General features: G+C 36.4%; 2 protein-coding genes across 2 annotated transcripts; both read right to left on the bottom strand.

Moving 5' to 3' along the window:
- Positions 1–1,310: 1,310 nt before the first annotated feature.
- On the bottom strand, positions 1,311–15,556 carry LOC111877581 (uncharacterized). The gene is made up of 3 exons (XM_023874095.2): positions 15,126–15,556; positions 14,901–15,047; positions 1,311–1,497 (listed from the first exon to the last, which is right to left on the bottom strand). Exons 1-3 carry the CDS (start codon positions 15,266–15,268, stop codon positions 1,482–1,484), a joined length of 306 nt encoding a protein of 101 aa, XP_023729863.1. The 5' UTR covers positions 15,269–15,556; the 3' UTR covers positions 1,311–1,481.
- A 349-nt stretch (positions 15,557–15,905) lies between these two features.
- LOC111877577 (germacrene A synthase short form) lies at positions 15,906–18,869 on the bottom strand. The gene is made up of 7 exons (XM_023874091.2): positions 18,713–18,869; positions 18,320–18,590; positions 17,844–18,219; positions 17,373–17,591; positions 17,127–17,265; positions 16,781–17,029; positions 15,906–16,467 (listed from the first exon to the last, which is right to left on the bottom strand). The coding sequence occupies exons 1-7, from the start codon at positions 18,791–18,793 to the stop codon at positions 16,186–16,188; spliced, it is 1,617 nt and encodes a 538-aa protein (XP_023729859.1). The 5' UTR covers positions 18,794–18,869; the 3' UTR covers positions 15,906–16,185.
- Between the last annotated feature and the right edge of the window lie 462 nt (positions 18,870–19,331).

Genomic DNA, 19,331 nt, shown 5'->3' with positions numbered 1-19,331 from the left:
CTCGTCCTCTGCATCTCCTCGTAGGTAGCTTACTATGGAATCAACAACGCTCGCTCTCGAAACTTGGTGGTGATCTCCGCCACAGTCTCGATGGTCTGCTGTAAGTCATGAAACTCCTTCACAAGACATTGCACCTCAATGGCTAATGCAAACTCCAAGTCAAATCCCCAAACAAACTCGACCCAGGTCATCTCAGCCACACCGGCTGCTCCCACCTGACTCGTAACCTTACCCACCAATCCCAGGCCCTGTCTCTCAGCATAAAAGAAGCAAATCCCACCTTTGCCGCATCTGGGCAAGAACTCGTGCGCTGGGTATTCTTGATATCCGCCACCCAACGTCGGCTAACAATGGGGTCCCTGGCCCCGAAAAACTCTGACGCCCCACACGCCTTGAACTCCCAGAACGAGGGAGTTTGGGCCCTAATCTGGCCCGCAACAATCTCAGCTCCATCCCAAAAATGATTGGGGTAGTGTCAACGATGACCTTGGTAACCTTGGCTGAAATAAGCTCACGCAGTCTCTCATCAATCACATCGGTAGTGTCACCTGATCCTGCCCCGGATCTAGATCCCCCTGCTCCCAATTGTGTCATCACCATGTTGAACTGAAATGTCATAAATCATAACGATCAGGATTTCCATAAAAGGGATCTCCCCACACCGGTCCTCCTTGAAGTCGTTAGATCTAACATTATTTCGGGTACAGGTCCCGTGCTTTCAGTAGTACGGGCCCAATACTACCTTCCACACCAACCTGTGTCTTTCCCCAATGCTCTACCTGGTAACCCCGATTCGTCCCAAAACCAAACCATATTCCACAGACTACCGCATACATCAATCTCAGGCTATCTTAAGATTTGCTCTACTCATACCAACCAGACCAATCATAACAGGTTGCCTTTATGCATGCAAATTATACACATAATAGGATCAAATAGACTTTCGAATAAAAGATTCTACCCTAGGACCACAACTAGACAAGGAACAGGAAATAAGGCCAAATCAATCCTTCTAAGGCTATAAGCTCCTAACCGTATATAATTTAAAAGCATACAAATAGCAAGTTCCATACGATCATCAAAGCTCAAATATCAGAATAACATGGCTAGCACATTGGGGAACTACTTACTTGGCTCGGCTGATCACGCACGTTGCACTATCATCTTTTCCTTTCTTTCAAAAGCTTTTTATGTCATTTTTTTGAAAACAATTTTACCATTTCCTTAGTTTGAGTCATGACACACCCGAGAGTATGACCGAATCCCTCAAACCAAGGCTTTGATACCAACTTGCAACGACCCAATTTTCAAAGTAAGTTTTTCATTTTAGAATATGCAAACATATTCTCATACATTAAGAGATCCAATTATGATTGTTTTCAAAACATAAGTCAAATACAACTTTTATTCCAAACATCAGAGCGTCCCATAAAATGTCTACGAGAGAGTGTACGCCGCGCCATCACGCCTTGCCCTTGCCCTTAGGATCTGAAGTACCTGAAACCATAAACAAACCTGTAAGCACGAAGCTTAGTAAGTTTCCCAGAGCATACCCCACACACAATCCACATAACATGTTAGCTATAAAAGCTACCTCTACCACATATCACATATCAATTAGCTATAAAGCTACCTCTACCACATAATGCATATCGATTAGCTATAAAGCTACCTCTACCACATAATGCATATCAATTAGCTATAAATCTATCTTTACCATTAGCCACAAAGGCTATCTCTACCATTAGCCATAAAGGCTATCTCTACCATTAGCCATGAAGGCTATCTCTACCACTAGCCCTGAAGGTTATCTCTACCGTTAGCCCTGAAGGCTATCTCTACCACATATCAATGCATAACAATGCCACACCCCTCTACACAACAAATATAAAAACGATCATAAAATGGGCTGACCTTGGTGCCTTAGACCCATTGGTATGGTGAGAAGACTCACCTCGAATGCAGAAGCTTCCTGAAGAAATCCTTAGCTGCTGCCCCGCCCATTTCCTGAACCATCAATACCGATCAATGTACCCAATTAGCAACTGGGTCCCATACCATAATCTTGAATCCATGCATGGGGTAAAATGACCATTTTAACCCTGGCCCAGTATGATCCAAAACTAAGGCCCAAATCTCAAAACAAAACCTAACACTAGGTAGGCTTTCCCAGCCCACTAGTGGTCCACTAATGACCCAATTTTCTCAATTGGACCCAATCCCTCTAATGGCCTTACCCTAAGCCCAAACATATTATTGACCTAAATTATCTGACTTCTGATGACCCACTAAGGCCCAAAGACCCAAAGCATGGCTTAAACCGTGGCCCAATAGCACCATGACTAACTAACAGAGTACGAGGGGTGTACATCCACGTACGCTAACCCTACTGACTAAGTGGCGCGTACGTTGGGCGTATCTTCAAGTACGCTCAGCATAAACCCCCTGTTAAGTCCATTTCTCATTAAGTGCTTAATACTTCACTTCAGAAGCTACAATCACATATCCTGGTCCTTTTCCACGTCTTAATCCATAAAGTCACTGACTTGGTGACTTTACTTGGCCCAAACAAGCCCAAACTCCAAAAATGATGTTTTACTTCCATGAAAAGGGCTAGATCTCATGCATGAACCCATTAAGACATTCAAGATGGAGACTTTACTGCTTATGGGACCATAAAGGTCCATTCACGGGACCAAAATGACTCTAAAACCAAACTACACTAGATCTAAGCATTCTTAGGTAAAGTTATGAACTTTATACCTCCAAAGAGTCCCAAAGGATGATGCTATCCAGATTTATGAGCTCCAACTTCCCACGTTCTTCCTTGCCAACTTCTTCTTTTCCTCTTCCAAGCTTACACCACCAAAATGAGCTTCTTAAGGTTAAAACCACACAAGAATGAGGGGATGAGGCGTTCTAGGGTATCTCTGAGGTTGGGGGACAAATAAGGAGGCTAGGGTTTGAGCCATTAAGTTCTTTATATAGTGGTTAGCCTTAAAATTAGGGTTTCTAGACACTGGACGTACGCTGGGCGTACGCCAAAAATACACGCAACCATTTCCTTTTATATGTTGGGCGTACCCACGCGCCTTCCACTTTGCATGCATTGTCCTTCGTTGTCATTTATTTCCATTAGGGGCCATTTTCGCTAATAACTTCAAAGAGTCATAAATCCTTCATTCTAAGTCCGTTTCCGACGAACTTTATATCCACGAAAAGGTGGTGGGAAGCCCTACGCTCCCATCAACACCTCCAAGTCCAAAACCTTCCAGATGAAACCTGGGACCCATAACAGACCGAATCACCCCTACCCTTTGGTTTTCTAGACCCCAACCGAGTACTTTCAAACAGGGTGTTACATGTTCAATTTCAATTTTCATGGTGGAAGTTGGTAAATCGTCATTTAAGTACCATCAAATATTTTGTAATTGGATTACGAAATCCCTCTTCCGAATTGTAGAATATTGTGTTGGGTCCTAGCCTTAATATTTCATTTGGGTGTTATATTAAGGAATGAATCAACTAACTTGAATTTCTCCCTTTTGTAGATGTCAAAATCTAACAACTATGGTCTTCCCGAATCCTTTGGAAAAAGATTTCCACATGAAGATGATGTTCCACAATTGGATTGTGGAAACGAAAATCATGATTTACTTCCTCCAATTATTCTCCATGACCCACATATTCGAAGACTTGAAAAGTTCAAGATCACTCAAACCCTATTGGCAAGCAAACACGAAGATGGAAAATCTGTGTGTGCACACGTCTTGGGATGAAGTCATACATTGATAGACTAGGGATGTTGGGTGTCGTTTTCCCAAGGAAGTTGGTTGTTGACTTTGTTCTTCAATCACTTCCTGAAACATATAATGAGTTCATTAAAGATTACTATATGATGGACCACGACGTGACTCTCATTGATCTCACCTATTTGCTAATTGTTGCTGAATCAACAATGATTTGGCACACTGGTAAAGCAAATTTGACTGGTGGATTAACCTCCCAAACTTCCATGGACATTGACAATGGCAACATTGGAAGTCCAGAAGAGTCTTCTCTTCCCAATGGAAAGGGATTGGCCATGGTCAAACCGTTTGACCAGATGGTAAAGAGAATGGATGAATCTGAAATTGTCCCATGTGTTATTCCAAGAGAGTTTGTTTGCTTCTACTGCCAAGAGAAGGGGCATTAGATGCAAAGCTGCCATATGTACCTGAAAGATCTCAATGATGGGAGAGTCAAGATGTATGAATCTGCTTCAGGTAAATTCACTATCTAACTCTATTAAGTACCTATTTATAGATTCTTGATACATGATGTGATAAGATTACATTTTGATGTTTTGTAGGATTGAAGAAAAGAAAGGAAGCTTAAAAGAAGAGTATGCTGAGTCTGATCGTGAAGAGATGGATTTCGATCGCATGGTTAGATGATTGGATTTTTGAGCTACTATATAGGAGTTATGATAAATTTCTTAGGAATATTTAGTAACATAGTTTTCATTTATAATTGCGTTGTAAGGAGAATTTTTTCCGCGTTTTCTATAAATAAAATAAAATTTTGATTTTTTTCTTATTTATATATCCTTGCAATGGAATTTGTGATAATTGATGTTTGTATGTTTCTATTGTTAGAAATATTGAAAATGAATGTGATTCTTAGTTATGTTATTTGTGGTAGTGTTGAAAATTTACCAAATAAGGAATGATTCTCATCACCAAAGTATCAATTGGACAGAAACTTGGAATCATGCAACTGGTATTGTATGATGAATGAGACCTTTGTATTTGGGAAATTAAGACTAATTCCTTGTTCACATAAGTAAGTGAGTCAAGTGAAGGACTAAATGATCTAGTATGCATGGTTGTGCACTAGCTCAAGTCCACAACAAAGAACGATAAGAATATTCGTCATGATTTGCTAAAAGTTTAGTAAATATGGTTATGCTTACAAGATTGAGTGTAATTCTGAATCGTTGAAAAGGTTTCAATGTAAAGCCGAACGAATAGGAAGAATCAATTAGGCAGAAAGATAAAAGTTTCTCCAATCTGAAAAGAAGGGAGAGTACTTAAGTATCATGTTTTATGATTAACTCAGTGATTATGAAACCGTGTCACAATTAATACTCTAAGGACACCTTAGTGCACTAGTATGACTAAGAAGAGGTATCGAAAATTGTTGAAATGGTTAAATCAAAATGTGAATCATAATTCGTTCCAAAATCGAGTCTTAGAGTTGAACTCCAAGATTGTGACTTGAGTGACACATATTAAGAATGTTTATAACACACTCATCAAATGTGGAGTAGAAATTGTCTTCTTATTCATGCACATTTGAAATTGGTAAGTTGTGATGCCTTGGATAAGATAAAGACCAACTAGGACCAATTGTGTGAAGTGTTTGTCTTGATAAGAACCCACACTAACTCTTGAATATTTGTTTGTCAAGGATTTTTTTTGACAAGAGAATCTTATATGTCAAGAGGTCAGTGGGAGTCTTAATGGTCTTGAATAGCTTCATGAACTAATCAAGAATAAACATATTGTTTTACACTAGCACATGACTTGACATTTGTAACCTATCGTGTTGACATATTCTTGTTTCTATGCCATTCTAGTTGAGTTGACTATGTATGTGAGTCCTACGAGGTCTCATTTGAATGCACAAAGGCAAAGCACTTTAATCAATGAAAGCTCATGGATCTATATGGGTGAGCAGCCCAACTACTTGGAAGATCTGGTAGGCCTTTGTGCTGCCAGATGGCAAGAAATAGAGATTGAATAAGTTCAGTCCATATCAGTTTGGATTTGTCACAAACCTTGTCTTGTGATAATGGTTATGACAAATTCACATGGATAGGAACGCATACACCATAAAATCTAAGTGGTAAGGTTTCTCTCCGCTTCATGAAATGATTGCGAGGAAACACTTTCACTAAGAAGATTTTAAGGATATAGCAATTGTGATATTTACATTCTCAAGTTCAATTATGATTACAACATCCCTCTTCATAGTTCGAATTGTGAGATTTGGCAATTAGTCTGAACATTTGGGACTTATTGATATAAGTTCTGAAATAGTTTAGACACACATATGAGCTTTCTAATAAAAGGTGTGTGAGCTTAGATAAAGTCTTATCGAAGCATCATATATCAAGAATTATGAACTTTGGTGAGAAAGTCAATAAGTATTGATTTCTAGAAGTCCAATTGTTTTCTCAATACATGTCAAAGCTAGTGGGAGCATAAGTGTTATGATGGTAAGGAAATAATTATCATGTTAGTGGGAGCATGATTATTATGTTAAGTGTTGCGAGTTAGAAATATTAGTTATAGAAAACAAAAGTTTCAATTTGAAAAGTTGTAGAGTTTGAAAAGTTGTTTTGCTATAACTAAGGGAGAGAAACTTACACTTCATTTCAAATCTAAAAGCTTAGATCGAGAAATTTTAATCAAATTTAGTCAAAAGACATATATGAATGTAATGTTGAAAAGATTCAACATAAGGGAATTCTATATAAAGCAATATTATAGCAGGAGACTGGTAAAGTATCATGTCTTTATGTAAGACATTATGTATCGTATCTCATACGCTTCGGGTATATGATCGATTATATATGTTGTAATATTCGACTGTTATGTCTATTCTAAATGCCTAGGGCGTTAAGAGGGAAAAGGACAAGAATAGGATATGACTAAAGTAAGTTACAAAAATTGTCAAGTACAATCTAAGGTTCACCAAGGATTGGTCACTTGTGGGCAGTTGGAAGTATAGTAATATATGGACCATATTGACATTATTATGAATAGATAGGATTATATTAAGAATGAGTTGTCATATGGAAAATATGAAAATGTTTCCGTAATGGGAGTTGGATATTAAGAATCTATGTAGATTAGAAACTTTTATGCAAGAAGGATGTTCAAAGGAATGTACTTTGAATTTGAGACTTCATGTCTATGGAGTTGTCTTGTAACAATCTCCAATAGAGCAGTTTGTAATATCATTGGAAAAGGATTTGTGACTTTGGTGCTATTTCGTTACAAAAGGATCATTGCGTAAAATGTTAGAATCTAACATGTTCTAATAGTGGCAAGAATTTGGTATTCTTACACTTGTGATAAGGATTGTGAATTATGAAATGAGCATCATTGGAAATATGTTCAATTGATATATTTCACAAAGTAAGGACCATAGGTAAACATAGTGTGCATGCTTGGAGCATGGGATGACTATTGTTTCAGTTCAAGTATTAAGTTGATTACTCGAAACACTATACAATGAATAATGTGTAATCAATATGGTGATTAAATAATAAGTGTTTTACCTATACTCAAAAGTTTGTGACCATAATGGATTCAATTATTCTTGTGTTTCACTTCGCATGTTTTGACTTCCCGAATAATAAGATAATTCAAAAATCCATAGTCGATCATATGTTGGAAGTAGGTATTGAGACAAGACTGTCATGAATCCGACTGTAGATTGTCTAAAGCGTTTAGACATAGCAAAAGTTTGTTGCAGTGTTAATAAGTGCTCCTGAAATAAGATTTGAGTATTGGATTAAACCCATGCTTACATGAATCACTTTGTGGATTTTATCACGAGTGATTGTGAGACGATAATATCTTATATTCTTGAAATGGATACATATAGTTGTAGTTTACTAGTCGGTTGCAGATCGATGATATGTAAACACACCAGTAACTTGGTGTTATAAAATGTATCGTTGTGTGTGATTCAATGAGTAAATAGAGCAAGCATTTGAGTCGAAGTTTATCCGTTCCTTTTACCCAAAGTGGGATAAAAGTGATATATGTGGGCCTCTCGATGATTTAGTGATGACACCCTAAGCGCTTGGCCAAGCCTGGACTAAGTTGATGTGTTCAACTGAAGTCTATTGTCAGTTGTCTTAAATAAGAAATTGGGAAACAACACATGAACATAGAGAATGATTATAATCCATGTCCCAGTTCATACGATATCTAGAATGGAGGAATATGTGATCCCTTACCTAAAGAACGTGTTGTTGATAAGATCAGAGTTCGACAGTGGCTTTTGAAAGCTACAATTGCTAATCAAATTTTGTAGTCGTACTTGCAATTATAGTTATTAGACTTATCCAAGTGGGAGACTGTTGGATTAGGTGTCCAAGCCCATAACTACTTTTGGTATGTACTTGATTTGATTATGAGCATGGTTCTTTTGGGTTGCCTTCACCATAGCAACTGATAGGATGAATTATGGAGAAAGAGGATTAATTATGATTTATTTAATATATGATAAGAATAACATATTAATTGAGAAATCATATTATTTAATTAGTATTGGTCAAAAATTAATTTGGTGATCAAAAGAGACTGGTTGAATTAGCGGGGACTGATTATGTAAATCAATAATATTCATAATTTGGGCTCATGGACCTTATTGGTGTAAGGTGGACGAAATCTATATGATAGTCCATAAAGATTTCATCCAAGGCTTGACAAATAGGAGTCCATATGTTTCTTAGGGCCTAAGCAAGGGAATTAGGGTTTCCAAGTTGAAAACCCTAGTAATCCTCAACTATAAAAGGAACCCCAATGGCTCTCAAAATTGGTCTATGCCTTTAGAAGGAACCCTAGCCGACTTTTGAAGCCTCCTCCCCTCTCTCTTGTTGTTACTTGTTGCTAGTGGTGTTTGTGACTCCATTAGAGGTGCAACATTTGAGGCACTAAGCTTTCAGAGGTCAAGGATATTCAAGGTGAACTTGTTATTGCTACACAACAAGAGAGGTAAGATCTAAACCCTAGTTTATATGTTAATTTTGATTGTTATATGCTAGTCATAGGGTCATTGCTTTGGTATTTATAGTTGTATGTTCAAATTAGAAAAACCTATATCCAAAGCAATTAGGGTTGCACGTACACCATATCAATGATGTTATGCTCAAAACCCAACAACTGGCTAACACACAAATGTTCATTGTGTTGAATTGCCTTATTGACCAATTCTCTCTAATATTTGAGCATCTCACCATCTTGCTTAATAGCAAGCTTTCTAGTTATTCAAATCTTTTAGTTTTCAAACAATCACAAACCCCCCTTTTAGTTTAATTGTAGTTAGTTAGGTTTATTACACTAGTTCTATTGGATTGCATTGGTGATTGAATACAACCATTTCCCCTAGGATTGATACCCCTTTTTACCATTATATTATGTTTTATTTGCAAACAAAGGGTGTAATTTGCTTGGTGGACTTGACATTCCACCATAGGGTTAGGGTTTTTTGAGGTTTAAGGATGATGGAGGCTGACATTGAACCCTAAAATGAGTTAGTGGGGTTTAAATACGAAGGAAACCCTAAAAAGTTCATGGGATTGGGTTGCAGCGTTCCTCACATCGTGACCACCTACGTTTCACGTCGTGACCACACTCCACATACGCGTTCCTCATTCTGGCTTGTCACATCGTTACCTCCCAATGGTCACATCATAACACTCGATTTTCCCCAAAAACCAAGATTTTGTTCCTTAATGACCTAAACCTAATCATGTAACGGATGTTCCAGGTATCATTTGATTTTCTAAGTTTTTAGGGCTTTGTGCTGGGAATCGACGAGTTGGGGAGCCCAACTCGACGAGTAGAGATCGATTTTGGACGCGGGACTTAGGGTCTACTCGACGATTTGGAAGGCCCTAACTCGACGAGTAGGCACTGTAAAGGAAAACCCTAATTTTCAGGGGTTTGTACCCTATTTAAGGAACTTATGGGTCATTTGTGGCCTCCCTCATCACCTTATCTGTCCAGAGAGAAACCCTATCTGCGCTTTAGTGCCTTCTTGAGTGTGTGTGAGCTTTGGAGAGTCCATCTTGTGCTTTTTGGAAGGAAACTTGAAGGTTGAAGAGATTGAAGTGAGGAGAGGGCTTTAGATCTAGCATCTATCCGGTGTTAACATCTATTTGGAGGTAAAAAGTTGCTACCTTGATCTCTATTTTCTTAGATCTCATCTTATGAAAGAATATTATCACTTTTGGTGCAAAGTGGTGTCATACTCAGATTTGGACTTGTCATGAGGAGATGGTTCCAAATCTAGACACCTCTAGGTCTTCATGGACATAAAGTTACTCCCTTTATCTAGTCTAGACCTTTCCCCATGTCCTAAACATTGTACGAACCTTAGCTTTAGTGTTTAGCCATTTGAGGCCATGCATGCACGTAAAGTTTGCAGCTTTACGTGGTATTTCGGTCTTAAGAGACTATATTCGTAGTTTGGAGGTTTGGATTCGATTGGAAAGACTGGTTATGTCGAGGCAAGGGAAAACTCGACGATTTGCCCTGATAACTCAGCGAGTTGGAGCAGGTTTTCCCGTTTTCGGTCTGCAGAGTAAACTCGGCAAGTTGATAAGATAACTCGACGAGTTGGATTGGGTTCTTCCCGTTTTCGGTCTGACGAGTAACTCGACGAGTTGGTTAGGGTCTTCCCCGGTTTTTCTGAACACTGGAGGAACTCGATGAGTTGCTAGATGCACTTGACGAGTTGGGTCAACATGGACTGTTGACCTTGACTTTGACCATGGTTGACCAAGTTTGATTATAAAGGTATTTATGGTATTTCAGGATTTTGACAAGCTAGTTACATGATTATTGTAAGCAGTTGAGTTGGAGCTATGTGTTGGGATGTATGAGATCTTATGTTATTAGTTTAACATTTTTTGAGAGGTGAGTCTTCTCACCATACCAATGGGTCGAAGGCACCAAGGCCAACCCATTCTATGATATGTGGTACACTAGTTGATGTAGTGTTATGTGGCATGTTAGCTGGTTATGTGTTAGGAGGTATGCTAGTTGTATATGTGGTATACTTGTATGGAAGACCATGGGAGAGCCCATGTCATTTGGATGTAAGACCATGTGGAGAGCCCATGACTTTCCTATTAAAAACCATGGGGGAGCCCATGACACTAGGATGTAAGACCATGTGGGGAGCCCATGGCTTTCCTATTAAAGACCATGGGGGAGCCCATGACACTTAGGTGTAAGACCATGTGGGGAGCCCATGGCATCTTGGAGTAAGACCCTGGGGGGAGCCCACAACATCCTTATATGTTGTATGCATGGCTTATATGGTTTATGTAGCTTTTATAGCTAATATGGATGATGTGATTATGTGGATTGTGTGGGGTATGCTTTAGGGAACTCACTAAGCATTAACTTACAGTTTGTTGATTTGTTTCAGGTACTTCTGAGCCTAAGGACGAGGGCAAGGCTTGATGGCGTGACATGCACTCTCTCAGGCATTTTATGGGACACTCTTATATATGAAATAAAATTGTTGACGTTATGAATTTGAAAACAATTGTTCTTGAGAATTTGTGGTTTATTGGAAATGTTTGATTATTTAAAAATGAAAAAAACAAATTCTTTTTAGAATTGGGACGTTACAAACCATTCTACAAAATGGTGTTACTACAAATGAATGTATGAATAATCATGTGTCTAATATTAACATTAGAATTACAATAATACTACACAAATACAAAAATCAGAGCAAAATAATAACATAAAAATCGCGTTTTCACGTGTTCACTTTTTTATGGTCTTCATTTGAACCATCCCATATATATATATATATATATATATATATATATATATATATATATATATATATATATATATATATATATATATATGTGTGTGTGTGTGTGTGTGTGTGTGTGTGTGTGTGTGTTGTGTATCTATATATAACTAAAACTAATGGTAAATATAATAATAAAAAGAATAAAATATTAAAAAGAAAATTATTAAAAATATTGATTCGAATTTTCAAAATGGGATTTTAGTCGTTTATCTTCAATTCTATTGAGAATCTGTTGCTAATTTCCAACAAAATACCTACGGATCTAAAAAATCAAATTAATCCGCTCCATCAAAATATTGGCTATGTTTTAGATTTCGAGTTCTTCCAAAAAAATTTCTCCTACCCGCCAATCGATTGTAGTTCCCGATCACACCAAATCTAAATGGATGTTATGTGTCTTCTATGTTGCCCTTCTCACTCATCAACGACCTCATCGGTAGCCTGCTCTATTGTTCTTTGCACTCACTACCACTCTAGTGTACCACCACCTCTCCACCAAAGCTTCACGTTTATGTAAACCCCAAAACCCTTGCCATTGATTGAGGAAGACATCGCCGTTACCGCTCTACTACCGTAGGTGGACTAGAAACGCTTATCTCACCCACCACTGCCAACCACTATCATCAATATACTGTCGTTTGTCGATATAGCTACAGCCACGTGTTCGATGAAAGTACTAATTGAACTAAATTTTTCTTATACTACTTATAAGTGTTCATTGGCCCCTCATTTCACTTATTCCCCCTCCATCATGATGGACTGGAATTTACAAAGTTAATATAAAGGTAGACCCCTCTATTTAGTTGACATCTTTTGGTTTCAATATTGGTAAATTAAATAAATAATTTGCTTACTAAAACAGAAATTTATTAAAATATTATCTTAATGCAAGTAAAAGGTCTACTTGGATGTAAATATCTGGTTGTTGAGATAGATATAGTTAACAATATGTTAGATACACTGTTTATTTTTGTTGATATCTATGATCATGCTTTTTGGATTAGGGTGTCTAAGGTCTTAACTAAATTGGTATAATTTGTTGAATAATAGTAAAGTCTTTTTTGGCTTGTCCTCATAACTAGGAAATGGCATGGATTTATAATAAGAAAGAGATACATAATTTGTGAATATATTATTGGGTTAATATATTAATTAGAAATAGAAGTAATGAATTAAGAGTTAATTAGAGTTAATTTAAATAATTGTTTTGGATTAATTAGAATTAATTAATGGGTTTAAGTGTTAGAGTGTAATTGTTCAAAAGTTGAACAAGGAAACATTCTAAAACCTCCCTAGGAGGGGACGGTTTTGACGTGCCCTTCTAGGGCTCCAGAAATCCTTCTTGGTTGATAAGGAAAGAGAATTTGAATTGCAATATAATATTATTATCTTGAATTCAAATAAGGGTTTCCTATAACTATAAATAGGGACCTGCGTAAAACCCAAGAAACCTGCACAACACAATGCAATTTTGAAATTCTCATCCCCCCTCTCTTATTTCAATCCTTGGGTTTTCCTAGGGTTTGAGTGTGATTTATTAGATGCTTCCACACTATTAGGGTTATCATTCTAAGAAGGGTTCTTCAAAGTACATTACTATTTGCGATAATAGCAATAAGGTATATGGTTTAAAGCTTTGGGATTTTCGATTGTACTAGGGCTATTTAGAAGTTTCAAAGTATGTTGCAATAAGGTATATGGCTTAAAGCTTTGCAATCTCATTGCTTCTGTTTAATCATCGTCCCACAAAATTGGCATCATCTAACAATTGTTCCCATCATTAGTTAATATTAATTTAACTTGTTATTAGTTTTAACTAGGGGTGTGCGCGGTGCAGTTTCGAGTCAAAACCGCAAACCGCACTGCATATGCGGTTTGAATATTTTAGAAACCGCAAACCGCACCACAAATATTCAAAACCGCGTGATGTGGTGCGGTTTGATGCGGGCGGTTTATGCGGTTTGTGCGGTTTGATGAGTTGTTCAACATTAAATCTATCAAAAAACCAAAAACCTGACCGGATTAAAAAAATTGATTGTTTTCATTTTATAAAAACAAATACAATTTTCGAGTTAAATCGCTTTTAATAAATTGTGACTCATGCTACTATAGTTTTGTAAGTATCATTGTTATTGTTTTATATTGCCGTTATAGTTGCTATATTCTTGTAAACCATAGGTCTTGATCTAATAGTGATTTAATGTTACGTTATAGATATTTGGTTATTGTAAGAAATATATTTATATACATCATTTCTAAATCATGATTTGAAGTTATAACAAAGTAAAGAATATATATATATATATATATATATATATATATATATATATATATATATATATATATATATATATATATATATATATATATATATAACATGCGATGCGATGCAGTTTGAACCACAGTTTGATAAATACAAACCGCAAACCACACCGCATAGTGTCGTTTGATAAAATGATGAACCGCAAACTGCACCACGAAATTCTAAACCGCATTATGCGGTGCGGACGGTTTGTACGGTTTTTTGTACAGCCCTAGTTTTAACTACAAGGAACATATACATATCCTCAAACGAGATTATTATAATCCCTTACTTAGTCTATGGTGTACTCGACCTGACACATTTTCTTAATTAATAGTTAAATGCATATATCTAAACCTAAATATCAACTTTTTTTAGGCTTGTATTCATATTTCCCTTGTCTTTAGTATGTGAACTTTCTTTTGTCATAACGATCTATCATTTTTAACATTTTATTTATTGGTTTTGACTTTTGGGTATGAACTTTACCACGAATAAACTTCGGTAGTCTTTGATTGAGGCACATGTTGATGTGAAAGACAACATAAAACCATACATCGAGGATGCTGCTCTTGGCTTAACTAAGAAATGGTCAAATCAAGTCAAAATGACCTGCTATGCACAATCTTGCTAAATTTTACAGTTTTATATTTGACAGTTATAATAATAGTAATTCATTAATCTTGAATTTTTTATTAGCTAATACCAGTTTTATATTTGAAAAGGCAACGTCTATTGTTTTCTTAAAACAATCATTTTAGTGACGGAAATATCCATCACTAATTTCTTGGGCTAAATTCATCCAGCTCGGCTTTCTCTTCTAGTGAAGATGTAACTTATCATAGTCTATAACTTTTTAGAAGATTACCGAGTTGTACATACAACAAATTGACATGATTTCAGCTAACTTGTTTACATCACAGAGTCATCGAGATTTGTACAAACAAAGATGAGGTTCAACAATGATATAACTTACCTTGAATTTTGGTATGGTGTAAGATAAGTTTCCGACATAAGCCATTTGAGCATACAATAACCTTGCTGCAGCCAAAGAAACCGTACAGAGCAAAATTGAAAACAAATGTCTATCGTGTTTGAGTTTGTCATCGTCATCATCGTTAACCTATATCCCAATTCCAGTTTCAAATACATAATTGCTAACATATACCTCAATTATAGGTTCAAACAGAGAATTACTAACCTGGTGGCCAATGTAGGGCTTGTATTCGATAGTAATCGTAACTGGATATGAAAAGGAAGCCGATAGTCAGAATCGGCGGCGTTGAAATTAATCGACGTTGTTAAGCCTAATGGTGGTGTTCGACAACTAACATGAGAATCCATCAAGAGAGGAAGAAGATGCACGGGGAGTGGGAGGTGAGGAAGTCACCAGAGGAGAAGATAATGGTTGAAATTAGGGAAGGGAGAATCTCCGATCGAGAGTGAGAGAGAGATAGAGACTAATGATTGAGTGTGCGTGAACGAAACAAAGCAGGTTGTTCTCCTAATTTAAGTCGTAGAAAGCTATGGGGATGACTAGTCGTCCCTATAGCCTTCCCCAAAACGCGCCTAATCCAGTTTCCTTCCTGCTTTAACATGTTGAGATCGTTGTAGCTGCAAAAGTAAAAAAAAAAAAAATTGTCAACCATACGGAGACGACATGTCGTCCCTATACGGTGTCTATAGGGATGACATATGTCGTCCGTGTAAACCTCGTCTCTATAGCTGCTTATTGTTGGTATCCGTCGCAAGAACATTCAGTTGCTAATTCGTCGGTATATTTTCGACGGAATTTATCAACGTCACAATATTTACAGCAAAAATGTAACAGCCTGAATTCTGTCGGTAATGGAATTACCGACGGATTATTCCGTCGGAAATCACAATGAGTTGAGATGGAATCAGGGAGTTCTTCAAACCCTTATATATGGCAACATCATTATTCATTATTTCAAGAAAGATAAGAAACGAGAATCACCAACTTAATTTTTTTTAATTAGCAACAAAACAAGCTAAACATTAGATTAAAAATACGAGCGGGAGGCTGGAAGAGCATACAAACAGCACAACAGAATAAAATACAACTCAAGCTAGCTCACAGCAAAACAAATTAGCCAACACCAAAACCAACCAACTAAACATGCAACAAGAAGAAAGTAACATGAATAAAACGTACACTGACCAGCGACAAGCATAAAAGAAGCACCAGCCAAGCAACACAACAACAACAACAACATAATCTGTGGTGATTAATCAATCAATCAATCAATGAACAAGAGTGTAATATACTCTTTAAAGGTCTTTTCTGGAAACGTGTACCCATCATCGTACCTATATGCCACATCTGTCATTCTTGCAAGATTAACAATTGGACTAATTAGATCCATCGGGACTTCTCTTGGCTTTAAACATCCCTCGTTAATATCTTCCCATGCATTTTCTACCTTTTTCATGATCTCGTTGACAGCTACATTTTCGGACACCCCAAAGGTCTTCATATACGCATCTACTCCTGTGGCTGTCATTCCTCTTTCACGCTCATACTTCATATATCCCAATTTTATTAATTAATTGTCAGACTACAATGATTAAATCTTATATGTTGTAGCTTAACATCAATTTAAGATTATATACTAAATTGTTTAAAAGATTAATATCACCATTGTTTTTGTATTCCGCATAATTATATGGAACTCGTCCATGAATAATATTGTACAAGAAAAACGAGGCACAAAATTAATCCAAAGACAAATTCCATTGTTTTTGGCACACCATTTCGAAGACTCGCTATTTTGTTTCTAGAAAAGACCTTAAAGAAAATTTTATTTCCATATATTAAGGTTGTTATATAGGTACCTCGAAAGTTTTAGCATCATCATGAAGTCTTGAAATAGTTTCCGAAGCTGTCAAGATCTTTGGATGACTTTCGTACCAAGCAAATCCCTGTTCAGTAACAATCTTACCCATACCAACCAAGGCGGTTTTTGAAAGAAGGTCGTAACTAGAACTTATTAAACCATTCTTCATATACTCTTCAAATGATGGCACATATCCCATATGTCTCCATTCAGCTTCTTGGTGGTAAGATCTAACTTGTTCTTGAAGCTAATAAAGATTAATAAAAGGCATAAATATTGGAAAGAAGTAAGTCACAATATCTTATGTATTCAAGTAGAATGTACAAGGTAAAATGGAATCATACTGCATGTTTTGAAGCTTCAACAAGATTCACTCTTCCTTCTTGAGGTAGATGTTTCTTAAATCCATTATACTCCTTCAATATAATTTCATAGAGTGGTTTAAAAAATTCTGGAAGTTGACCCATAGCACTGATTTCCCACCTAGTTAGACATTTATTAATAGTAATGATCAATTATTCATCATAAAACAACGTATTGAAGTGAAAGGATAAAAATCAACATAGTACTAATAAAGAACCAATTAATACCTATTTATTGCATGGGTTATAAGTCGCATCTCCTCAATAGTAGCATAGGCATCATATGTGTCGTCTAACAATGACAAGAACACTATGACTTTTGATGTTATGATTCGAGCATGAGAATAATAAGGCTCCAAGAATAATGCCAATACCCAGACATAGAGCTCAGTTACTCTGTTCCTTGCGTATGAAGCTATCACGTCGAAGTTCATATCCTTCCACCACCTATATAAAATGAAAATTATAAATTTGTTAGGTTTTACAATGTTATAGTAGTATATATACACTTCGAAACGTTTTAAGGGCTTGATAATCAAGGTGTCAACCATCTCTTTTATCAATGATTGAGCATCGAGATTTTCATAGAAGGATTGCATTACATCTTTATGCAAAGATCTACAAGAATTAAAAGACACGTTTGCCTTTACGAGTGCGTCATTTTTTGCAACTAAAGTTCTTTTTTTAACTATTACTTACTGTGAGATAATTCGAAGTTCTTCCTTGTGTAAGAGTTGTAGGTACTCGATATGCACCTTAGCAAGGTTTAGCAGTGAGTCATACGTGGAGCATTCTTCTTGATAATTGAGAAAATATAGCTTTGCCTCTACCATTGTATGCCCACGATGAAAGGGTGTCTTCAATGCGTGTTTCACTTGCTGTGCAAGATTACCTTCGAGTGTATTTTCAACACTCTTAAGTTGAGCTTCTGTGAAAACAAATGCCTCATCTAAAATAGATTCTCCTCTTATTCTCAACTGCGTACACTCATAAAAATTTAGCGTAGCCTTCACATCAGTAATCATGTCTTCTTTGAATGCACCGGAACTACAATCCTTAAATTTTTTAAACACATCTGCATTCACAATCACCTATTTGTGTCATATTCAATTGTTTTAACAGAATAATTGAATGAAAAGTCGTTTAAAATATTGCTCAGCAATTTCAATATATACCAGAAGATAGTTTGTAACCATGGATTCTGAAAACATGAAAGAGAATAGAAGTTGTATAAAGATCTGCTTCATGGTAATCTTGCAAGTTCAGCTCTTTGAAAAGTTTATCAAGTTGGCCATCGATGTCTTCCATGAAATGATAACTCAAGCCAAGACGATACACGTAATAAATCAGACTCAGTTTCTTGGTTGAATCAATAGTCTGGTCGATTATCAATCTTCTCAGTTGTTCTTTAGGCTCCTCCATAGCCTTAGCAAGTTCTTCCAATTGCTAGAAAAGGAAACAATGTATTACTTAACAATCAGATGCTAAAATTAAATATCATGAATTTATGGTGAGTATTGTGTGCACGTTTTGAGTTACGATATATTAATCAAAGGAATAAATCTTACTGAATTGTCAAGAGAGAATGATAAGAAGCGATCACCCCACATGGAAGGAGGGAAGTCGGTCAAAGGACGGAGTGGCTCCATGGTGGGTTTGGTGTTTTAATTTGCTTGGAGGATAACGTTAGTCGGTGCAATTAAGCCTTTTGTTTTGATCGATCAAAGACGATTCACTGGATGTTTATGGATGAGTGCAACATTATTATGGTATTTATAGGGCATGTATTCTCGTGCATGGTGTTCGTTTTAATTTGGCATTGATTTGGAAAGTAAAAGAAAATCAAGATAACCCAAGTTATGAATTTTTAGCAATTTAAAAGTTAGTGAATTAAGGGAATGGTCCATGTGGCTTGATCATGGCAATATCATGCTCAAATATCAATCCAAATTTTAATTCTCTCTCTTAAAAACAGTTAAAAAATAGCAACCTCATTTTTTTATATATATAGTATTACATTTAACTTTTTTTTAGCTAACTTTTACAATCTAATAATCTATTTTGTCGAGGGATTCCTACTTATTTTTTCCCTAAACCTCAAATATATTTGGACCTACTAAAAAAAATAGTTATGAGTTGTTTTTTGGTTTGAATCGACTTTAAAATATAATTCTTGTTTATTGAAAA

The sequence above is a fragment of the Lactuca sativa genome, chromosome 6 (assembly GCF_002870075.4).
Source record: "Lactuca sativa cultivar Salinas chromosome 6, Lsat_Salinas_v11, whole genome shotgun sequence".
Classification (NCBI taxonomy): Eukaryota; Viridiplantae; Streptophyta; class Magnoliopsida; order Asterales; family Asteraceae; genus Lactuca; species Lactuca sativa.
This window is presented reverse-complemented; position numbering and strand designations above follow the sequence as displayed.